We start from the raw sequence: 11,016 nt of genomic DNA, 5'->3' as shown, positions 1-11,016 counted from the left end.
CAAATGCAGGTGTGCATGGCGGGCACGCATACAGCCTCAGGTCATGTGTGTGCATTGTGGATTAATTCCTCTCAAGACGCACATACAGTATGGTTCAGCAGTAAGACACTATTATACCTTTTGATATAATATGCGTAGCTCATGTAGTTGAGGAATGTGTTGTCAGGAAGAGGCACTGATTGTCTTAAATTCAGTATTAAATCAACAGATTCTTGGAGATGTGATTTACTACAGTGGTGTCACATGATTTTGTGAGTGAGAGTGTTTTGTGTTAGTAGGTTATTTTAGTTTTTCCAGTCGACACTATGTGTTATCTGCTGTCTCTGTGTTGGAGAGTTCCCTTTTATATGGTGACAGTCTCGTCTGAATGCGCTTCCTTATTTCCAGGTTTACATAATACATAACATGGTTTCTAAATGGCAGCGTGATAAACATCTGTAAATTAGAGTTTGACACAGGGCCCATCTTCGAAAACATGACCACAAATATCACCTAATAAAATAGAACCTGCCTTAGTTAATGTTGTTTCTTTGTGGTGGTTGTAACAGGCCTTTTTCACAGCAGACATTTTGTAATAGCATGTGCAATTCAAGGACACTGAAACTGAAGCTAACTTCAAACTTTTATTATTTACATCTGCGCAGTTCTGAGTCACATATCAAAATATGAAACAGGACTATAGCTTACAATAATGCAGTGCTTTGGAAACGGCAGTTTGACCTGTAGCCCACTGATTGTTGTGCTAGTTGGATGATTGCGGTACTGTTATTGCACATCATTTCTGAATATCCCCCTGAGTGAGAGATGTGTTTTCTTTCGCGTTTAAAGAGTGAAGTAATTATGAAATACTGTATGTTGACCACTTAAATCAAAACTTTCATTCCTGTCAGAAATAACACATTTAATACCTAAAGATTAATTTTCAGTTTCATAAAAAAAATAAAAGCAGAAAATCCTCATAGCTTAGAATCTGTAACCAAGAAATGTTTGATGTTTTTTCTTGTAAAAGTAATTTATTATCAAAACGGAAGTCCAAATAATTAATATGAAAATCAGTGGATAATGACCCTGGTAAACTGTAAGCCAGACAACAAAATGAGAAATCGTATCACTATGCAAATTTTATGGAGTTTTGAATTTTCTACTCGACTATTTCAAGTGAGAATTTACAATAACTGAAAGAATGTTTAAATAGATGTTTACACACCCTTTTAAAATTTGCCTTTATCACTTTCCATCACTGGAAAGCCAAGTATCCAGGTAAATAAATACACAGATACCAGTGCAGTCTGCCCCTCCTTTGTCCGGCAAACTGCCCTCCTGGAATTTACTTTCTGCTGTTCTTTCTGAGAAGAGATTTTACAGGTTTAGCAGCTTAACTTAGAACAAAACGTTACATCCATGAAAAGGCGAACCTCACCTTTTCACCCTAAAAATGTAAAAACGTCAAACGTAACTGTTCAAAGTCGAGCCACTCTGTGGTGTTTTCCTGTCAGTTGTCTTTCAGAATTAACAATAAACAAATGCTGCCTGATTGGAGAGACACTGTGCCCTGCAGGAGATTTCAGGAGACACTATAAAAAAAAACTGCAAGTGCAGAGATTCCTACATAACCCACAGTTATGAGGAAAAACAATTATAACTTATCTATCCCATCAGTTGTGTGGTGAGGAAAACTGGTGGCTCCTTTACAACACTTGACTGTCAAGATTCACTTTCACAGTGACTCATCAGGGTGTACATGTCACATTATCTTGAACAACCTCAAATGATGAAGTTCTTTGCTATGTAATGCTCCCCGTTTGAACTTGCTCTACACCTAATTTGGTCTCTCCTGAATCAACTGCTCTCTTGCACCAGAGAAATACTGACCCCTTATCTGGAAAGCTGTTATCCTCAGCAAAAACACAACTGTGTTTTATCCAAAGAGGCTGCACAGGCCAGTTAACTCCTTTCTGCTTTTTTCATCCTGCTGGAATGTGGTGTTTTAAACCAGCCCCTTTCTGTTAGGTTTGGCATTATTCAATCTTGCACATTGATGTGAGTTCAGCAACTCCTCCTCTGTTACACTGTCCTTGGGGCCATTTGTTTTCCATCATTTGTGCAGATTGGAGTCATGCTCGCTGTGAGTCATGCAGGGTGGGTGGATGTCTACACAGGGCGTGGTGGGTGAGGGATCCTACTGGCGCTTGTGGCTGCTAGTGGAGAAATAAAGCATCTAATTTGGCTCAAAATTGCATAAATGCAAATGAATGGATGGGGAACTTTTATTATGATCACACAGTTAAAAACAGCTCTTATATTCTCCCATATGGGAGAGTGCTTATGGTGGAAACAGTCTGATTCTGCATCTTGTAAAGATAATCATACTTAGAATTCCTAATCTCAGTAGTATACAAGAAAAACAGAGATGGATCCTTCAACAGCTGCACAAACATGCAGAACAGCGTTTTGGGCAAAGATCACAGTCAGTTTAAGTCACGTTGTCAAGCGTACTGAGACTTGCACACTGCTGTATATGCAGCAAAAATACTGTTTGGTTATGTAATAACACAGTGGCTGAAACCATATAGGCAAAATGTTCCGTTTCTACTTCCAATGTGTGCACCAGATGTGCTCCAGCTGCAACAGGATTGATTTACTGCACACAGTCTATCAGCAGACCCTGAAATGGTTTCACTCCTACAATCCCAAAAAAAAAAGAAAAAAAAAAAGAAAAAGAAAAAGAACAAAGAGAAACAATCCCACCTCCCAAAACACTCCTTTTCCACCTCCTTCCATAAGTTTGCCAGTTTGGAAAAGTGGTGATTAAAGTAGCAGCAGCAGCAGGAGGAGGAGGAGGAGTTCATCACTTTACTTTTACACAGTCGACTATCTGTCTCTGACAAGATAATTGGTTCCCTGAGGCGCTGCTTTTTTTTTTTTTTCTTTTTCAAATTCAGCTTTTCGTGCCGTCTACTACACCTGCCTGCCAAGCTCCAGCGCTAATGGGCGCGGCTGGGACCGGTGCCCAAATCTCTGTTTTGACTTGCCTGGGAAAGTTGAAGGAAAAGGCACAAAAGGAACGAGGACTTTAAGAAGAACATCCCACCCCGGCGCGTCCTCTTAAACGCGTGTTTCCCCCCGTGGACGTGATCAGTCGGTTGGTCTTGAGAGGAGTCGGGATTTGCTTCATTGTTGTTCGAGCTGGCTAAAGGTATGGATTGCAACTACTATGGAATAACCTGGAAACTTTCTATATTTACTTATTTATTTATCTGTAAAGTTGTTTATGCTGGATGTTGCGGGTGTTTCTTCCCACTTGGCTGTTGCATCTCAGCACTAACAACTGCGCTCTGGGAGTTTGGTGATGGGCTGTCAGGCTGCGATTCGGGCTGCAGATTTATTGGCTTAATAGGATGGAATTGCGCAAAGTCCACTATATATACTTTAGACAATTCCTATAAAACATTACAAGTAGGCAACTTCTTAGTTGTCTGTAAAACCCAGTAGGGAGGTTTTTGGGATCATTTTTCTTCTGGTGTTATCTATAGTCTGTTACAGCGATCTCAGGATAGTTTTACAGGTATTTTTGCTGCGCTATTTACATCCTTCTAAATATATTCAAGGACCTGGCCTAGCTTTAGCATCAGCTACTTTATGTGACAGTGCTGTTAAGATCAGTCACAGGCTCTAACAGTGAGCTTTGTGTGTGCAAGCTGTGGATTTACTTAGGAAAATGAAGAAACTGAAAAACTTTAATGATTGTTGCAATTTACAGGCTAGAAATTGTGATTAGAGCATCCCAGGGTGTAGGCAAAGAGGGAAAAATACCATCTTCTGGCGTTTGTTCTTTTTTTGTTTGTTTGTTTGGTTAAAAGTGTACTAAAGCGTGCTGTACATGAAGCATGTGCAGTTAAATGTCCTTGGCTGGCAGGGTGTGGTGAGTGGATGGTCTTTCAGAGCTGTGCACTGATCCACTGGCGTCTTTTGTTCTTTTGTTAGTTTGGTCTTCAAAGACTCAAAGACAAAGTCTGTTGAAATCTATAGATGATGCTTTATAGTTACTGAGGCCTTTCTTGTGATATTGACTTTTCACATGAGATTTAAATGTGTCTAGAAAATTTTTAGATACTGATTATTTGAAAGCTGAATGTAATTGGGCCTCCTGTGGAATTTCTGTCTTAATCAAGTTCATTAAAAGCAGGTTGTTCTACTGAATATTAGATTGTGGTTTTTAGAGTCATGGGACTGATATTATGAAATGTTCCTGTCTCCAGTGGCATTAAACTTCAAATTGATGCAGTAAACATCAGACAAAAGTGGTTTGGTCTTTAACCCAAATAATTCCTGGCATCTCCTCTGACATTTTTGCCCTTTTCCCATCAAATGTTTGTTAAAATGCCATTTAACCACAGATACAAGCCAAAGGATAAACTGACTTTAAACAACAGTTGGCACAGTATATATATGCACAACCATGGTCAACATTTTATCATCATCTCACCAGATAAGATGGGATGGACGAGTTAACAGGACAGATGGACTTCTCTGGAGGCTTGTCAGGAGAAAGGGGTGAGATTTCTCAATTTATTTATGAGGTTTTAATACCAGCAATAAACAAAGCCACCATAAAAGGACGAGTTAAAGGGCCGGTTCTCCAAATTCACAACACTCTCAGCTGTAGATTTCTGAAGATACTTGGAGATGACTTTCATTTATGGTTGTGTCTTTTCCAAAAACAATGTCCCATTTCCACAGACCTCATTGTGGCAAGATATATAAAACTATGATTTCTCATTTGAAAGGTTAATGGCAGACTGGTGTAGAGAAAATCTGTGTTCAAAGACCGCAAACACTTTTAGATTTCCATTACATCCTTTTCTCTGGTGATGCTTCTGTCTCTCTTTCTTGGGGGCTTTCTATCACTAACATCACGGCATGCCTTCACTGGTCTCGGGTCCCATTTCTCAGGGAGTAAGTCATCCTCTGGGTCTCCTCCAGTAGTCATAACTGAATGTAAACAGACAGCTCATCTGGGCCTAACGACTTTTGACACGCAGAAGGATGGAGAGGTCAAGGAACGCCTGATTACATGTTTGATACTAACCTAGAGAAACGTATAATCAGCCATCCTGTCCTCTTGTTTTAGACTAAGTGAAAGTTAGTCAGCTTTATTTATGTAGCACTTTTCCAAGCAGTGGTTACAAAGTGCTTCACAGAAAAGAGAAAAGAAAGAGAAAAAAACAAGAGACAGACAAGATAATGTGGTTTAGTCCCAACAAAGTTTTAAGATGCGTCTTATGCACTGATTTAGCTTCTCCTTCACTCTTCCAAAGTCACAGAGCAACAGCAGCCAAAGCATGATCACTGTTAGTGTTTAGCCTTGGCCCTGCAACAGACAGAAGTCCCTAAAAGGAAGGAGGAGGTGAGGAGGAGCGTTGAGGCAGGATGAAATTGAAATGGAATTTACATTATCTATAACTGAATCCAGGAAACCTCAGCAGGCTGCCGTTGGAGCAAAATATGTCTCTTAGTGGAAGGAGAGCGATGAAATTTATCTGTCTCCAGTTTATGATTAATGACCGGTTTTACACAAACTTTTTATTTCCTTAATTTCACCCTGTACGTTAGTATTTCACAAACACCAACGATGTGCGTCATGAGACGAGGCACAGGCATAGATTTGGAGAGTTTTGTCAAATCACTTTACCGCCATAAAAGCACATTTTTTTCTCTATTAAAGTCAACAACACAAATGTCAAGGGTTAATTCCAAAAAAACAAAAACAAATTGAGCTTTAAGGTTCCTTATTGACCTTAGCAACAGTAGAGCTACAAAAAAGTCTTAAAGTCTTAAAAGTCTTACCACAAAGAACAACTTACTGGAAATGCTCCACAGCGTTCATGGAGATGGTTTAGGCATTTTTCGACATTTAAGTTTCATGACAACAACTAAACCATCTCCATGACAACTGAGCAGACTGTCTGCGGATGAAGGGCTTCAGATCTGGATGAAAGCTCTGGGAAATTGCGCGAAGTGTGTCTTGTGCTAAGAAGAATCAACAATTCCCCCAGAAAAGACAGACATGTCAGACAGTTGTTTGTTTTGATAATTTAGTATATATTTTTTTTCTTACCCAAATTTATTAGAATTTCCAAATAAACCTGAACTTTGACAGACTAAACAAAGACATGATTTGCGCCCACAGGAGGAGATACAGTTAATGATGCATTAATAAATACTTAGTCTGCACTGATAAATGTTAATAAGTTGTAAACCACTAATTGGAAGGTTTCCCTGATGAACTGAAGAGCTGCGAAGACAGAGCGACCGTCCTGCCGAAAAGGATAAAGAACCTGATAATGGAGTTCTCATTAATGGATTATAACTGATATATAAAGCATTATTAACACTGTCTATCAATCAAAGTCACATTTGTTCAGCTCTGTAAAGAAAAATCATCACCATGCCAGTCACTCAACACCCCAGTCAGCCCCTGCCAACAGGGATCAACATATAGAAGTCTGAATGACATGCAGGAGTAAAACTCAAACTGCATGGTGTGTAAAGTGATTATTTTCTGTCTTTTTATCAGTTGTGACAGAAACCGTAACCACGACGACCAGACTGACTTCTCTACCACCAAGTGAGTGCCTCTTTCCCCCACTCATGCTCGCTTTAATTATTGACAGTAAACTAAAATCATAATACAGTAATTACAGCCCAGCGTCTCTGAAGGAAGTACCCGATGAGTAACAGCTTCTCCTTGTTTTGCTGTGTGTCTTGTCGTTGCTAGAGGGAACCAGCGGATCAAATCACAGGAATATGTCCAGCGGTGCTGGAGGGCTGGGCTTGGAGAAGAATGTCTTAACCCAGAACAGCAGTGGAACTTATTTCTCTTCATGTGAGAGCAAATTTCCGCTTCATGGGCCGAAATGAGGAAGTTGTGCATTTGTGTTTGGACAAGTTTTAAGATGCTGAGCGTTGCATTTTACATTTTTGGAAAGAAACTAAAACTACTTCTGATTTCTGGGTTTGTTTCCCCACACTTGCATTTTTTCAGAGACGCCAGGTAAAAGTCCTTCACTGAAAATATTAGTGAAGCAAAAGTACATTATGAAACAAATATTCTTGAAGAATCAAAAGTAAAAGTATTCAAAACAGAAAAATGGACCATGCCAGTGCTACACAATAATATACTATTACACTTACTGAAGCAAGTAGTGTTTCACTGTTGTAGCTGGTCGAGATGGAGCCGTTTTAATTTGCAGAGGTGAAATGTAACTAAATACATACTTACTCGAGTACTGTACTGTAAAGTCATGTTCATGTACTCAAGTATTTACTAGAACTTAAGAGACTTTATATGTCTGTTCCACTCAAAGAACTACTAAACAATTCATAGACAATTTCATTCAGCAATTGCTAATTAATTGTTCATTTAACTAATTTTTCAGGCAAAAAAAAATCAAAATCCAAAAAAAATTTTAAAAAAATCAAATGACAGTAAACTGATTAATGTTGAAATTTGGACTGTCAGACAAAACAAATCAAAGATGTCTCTGAGCGCTGATGGTCATTTCTCACACATTTATTCACGTTGACGATCAGTGCAGTTCATGGACTAAGCAGGAGAATAATCAGCACAGTAATGCACAATGAAAACAACCATGAATTGTAGCCCTATATAAAATAGTTAAAAATGAGCTGACGGTAAATGCCGTTTACACATTAATAATTGAGTAATGATAATATAATAACAATAGGATAAAACATACAGGGGCTGCTCTTCTGCATTGACTACTTTTGATACTTCCTGATTATACTTTACAACTACTCCATTACAAGTAAAAGACCTGAACTGAAGAATTATATAGTGTGGCATTAGTACTTTTACTGAAGTAAAGGATCTGAATACTTACTCCACCACAACTAATATCGTCCTGTAATTTTTCCTATTGAAAGGAACTGAAGTGCACCTTTAATTCATCTGAGTGTTCCTGGGAAGAACTATGTCGTTTGTTACTGATTATATACACAGCAGAGAATTGGTGCACATCCAGTTAATGAATTCAAGTGAACTGCTGGTGTAGCCTGCAGAACATAAAAGTCCTGTAGTAACCAGGTCGGCCGAACATACAGACATTAAACTTGTCAGCAGCTAAGCATGCAGTCCATCACACTGTTTATGGTGAGTTATGTTTCCAATAATAAACCAACAAGAATCCCTCTGCGAATCCATGACTGTTTAGAAACCCGACAAGTAATTAAACATAAATACCTGTCTCAGAACGGTGTCTATACTTTCCCTGTAATCGGCACTAAAGTACGCTGACCTTCCCGGGACATTCCAAGAATTAGCTTTACCACATATTTAAACTACTTTGTATATTGTTGGTTAGGTAATGAATTATATTCTCATCATATGTTTGGTATGATAAATTAATAAACAATATTTACCTCTGAAATGTAATAAGTAGAAGTATAAAATAGCATGAAATAGCAGTGGTGGAAAATATATTTACCTAAATTCTGCACTTGAATACAGTTCTAAGGTTCTCGTACTTTACTTAAGTATTTTTATTTTCTGTTACGTCATACTTTTACTCCACATTTATCTGACAGATGGAGTTACCTTTCAAGCTTCTAAAATGCTATACAAATCCCCTTAAAAAAGGAGATGTGTATAATTTCATTTGTCTATGAGTTGTGAACAGTTCTTAACCGCTCGCAAGGTTTCATGTTAGTAACTATTCGAGATCAAATTGAAAAATATTTCATACAAAAAAAGATTCAAAAGAAGCTGCTTAAACATTAATGCACCAGTTTTAACAATCTTATAATGTCAGATATGATAATCTATCAGTCACAGGAGTCAAGTACTTTTACTTTTGATACTTTAAGTAAATTTTACTGAAGTAATCTATTTAATGCAGGACTTTTACTTGTAACAAGAGTATTTTTACATCATGGTATTGGTACTTTTACCTAAATAAAGTATCTGAGTATTTCCACTGATCACAAAATACTCATCTAAAGTAAATATCTCAACTTTGTACTTGAGTAAAAATACGTAGCTACATTCTACTATTACATCCAGGGGACTTTCATGTGACTCAGGCATATTCCTGTTTGTGTAGTCATGCTGTAGAGATGACACACTTGCTGGAAATCCCAAATTAACTTGTGTGTATCATCCCTCCAGCCTCTGTAGGTGTAAACACCAGCAACTACAGCTCCTCCTCAGGAGTTTACCTAGGAGGAGACTCCTCAGGGGGAGGCGATGGAGGGGGGAGCTTCATAGACGGTGACGGGTACAGAAGTGGAGGAGGAGGAGGAGGAGGAGGAGGAGGAGGATTGGGCGGAGGCAGTTATTTCGTGAGCTCGGTGTCAAAGGTCAGGTCCAGCTCGTCGGGTGGTGCCAGGAGAGGGCAGACTGCTGGCTCATCAGGAGGCCTGTCGCCAGCTTTCCGGGAGAGGAAGAACATATCCAGCCGTTCAGGGGGTTATGACGGTGAGATCCTGTTAATAACACAGGCACAGCACAGTGGGCATCAGGGGGGCCTGAAACAGAAGCTTAATAAAGAGAAGGAAACTGTTGGGCACAAGGGTGCTGTTTCCATTTCTGCTAAACTATTGTGTTTTTTCTTGTAGGAAGTTCTAGTGCTAATTCCTCTCCAGAATTTACACGAAAAGATTATGGAAACTACTGTAAGTGAGAGTGACAGCTGTATAGATTTATATACTTCATGGCTGCACAGTATTTTTCCAGCTTTATCCTCAAGAAGTGTCTGTGTTTTTATGTTTTCTTTTTTTCTTTTCAGGCTCCAGCACCACAAGAGGGAGGAGCGAGAGCAGAGGTATTCAATAAAAGTTTTTGCCACTCCCTCTCCTCATTATTTGTACACCATCTGACTCTAAATTGTCCTGGCTTACATTTTATTAAATCAGGATTCCTTTGTCCATTGTGTGTTGTGATTTTTTTTCCCAGAGAGCGAGATCAGAGCCAGACTACAAAGTGCCTCTCCCACTGCTTGCAGATGTAAGACCACTTGGATTCATTTGCTGTCGGTTATGCAATTCCTCAGAAAGCAACAAAGCATCTTTATTTGAGATTGTTCATTCAGAGAACCACTTGGACAGAGACACATTTTTGCTGCAGGGTCACTTTAGAGTAGTGTGCAAGTTTTCAGTATGTCATGTACAAGACATTCCTTCTCTTCCACTTCCCACATGTATGTTTATGGCCATGAAATCTCAATTAGTAACACATGTGCAGCCCCCCAGACAGAAGGTATACATCAGCCAAAGAAAAGGGTGAGATTTAAACAGTGAGGATCACGGGTTTGTTTGCATTGTGGTTTGTTCACGTGGGAGAAAAAAAGTTAAGGGGCAGAACTGTGGTGGCAACAATGGCACACATGAGTCACTGTTTACAGCACCTCACGTTTTGGAGAGAAACAATGGAGAGTTATACTTTTACAGACGCTGATTGCTCCCCCTGCTGATTCAAGTGCAAAACTGCTGTTATTTAATCCACATTTTTTGACGGTTAGTCATTCTGTGCCACCTTAACCGCACCTCAGCTCAGTCTCAGATTGCCATGTTGCATTTGTTTGTACTTTAAGCAGTGGTGGAAAATATTTTTGTATGTTAACTGAAGAAAAACCCAACGTAAAAACCAGAAGTGGAATTTCATTAAGTACTTTTACTCAAATGCTGTTGTTGAATTGTTAATGAATGTATTATGTTGATTTTAATATAAATATCAATTGTACTCAGACAGGACATAAAGCACAAGAGCGATATATGCTATATATGGACTGTAAATCAAAATTAAGTTAATTTTCTTAAGCAATCTAATTAAAACAGAGAACACATTTTGTTGGTATATGCCCATTTAATTATTTGCCCTATTATTTCCCCATACTGTGATGTAGTACTGTGTCTGAGCAACTTTACAGTTTGCTGTTCACCCTGAAAACTTTGAGCCCCTTTTTGACGCCATCACTGCTTCTGTAGTTACAGCTGTGG

At 38.9% G+C, this 11,016-nt stretch overlaps 1 protein-coding gene across 1 annotated transcript in view; it reads left to right on the top strand.

Moving 5' to 3' along the window:
* The first annotated feature begins 2,865 nt into the window (after positions 1–2,865).
* col17a1b (collagen, type XVII, alpha 1b) overlaps positions 2,866–11,016 on the top strand; it is a 29,219-nt gene continuing 21,068 nt past the window's right edge. Inside the window, exons 1-8 of the mRNA XM_023426591.2 lie at positions 2,866–3,196; positions 4,490–4,554; positions 6,578–6,628; positions 6,779–6,886; positions 9,188–9,496; positions 9,637–9,693; positions 9,807–9,842; positions 9,974–10,024. Coding sequence (XP_023282359.1) covers positions 4,500–4,554; positions 6,578–6,628; positions 6,779–6,886; positions 9,188–9,496; positions 9,637–9,693; positions 9,807–9,842; positions 9,974–10,024 — 667 coding nt within the window. The 5' untranslated portion in view covers positions 2,866–3,196; positions 4,490–4,499. The remainder of the gene's footprint in view (positions 3,197–4,489; positions 4,555–6,577; positions 6,629–6,778; positions 6,887–9,187; positions 9,497–9,636; positions 9,694–9,806; positions 9,843–9,973; positions 10,025–11,016) is intronic.

This window comes from Seriola lalandi, unplaced genomic scaffold (assembly GCF_002814215.2).
Source record: "Seriola lalandi dorsalis isolate HSWRI2012SDOR001 ecotype SW California unplaced genomic scaffold, Sedor1 jcf7180002054832, whole genome shotgun sequence".
Classification (NCBI taxonomy): Eukaryota; Metazoa; Chordata; class Actinopteri; order Carangiformes; family Carangidae; genus Seriola; species Seriola lalandi.
This window is presented reverse-complemented; position numbering and strand designations above follow the sequence as displayed.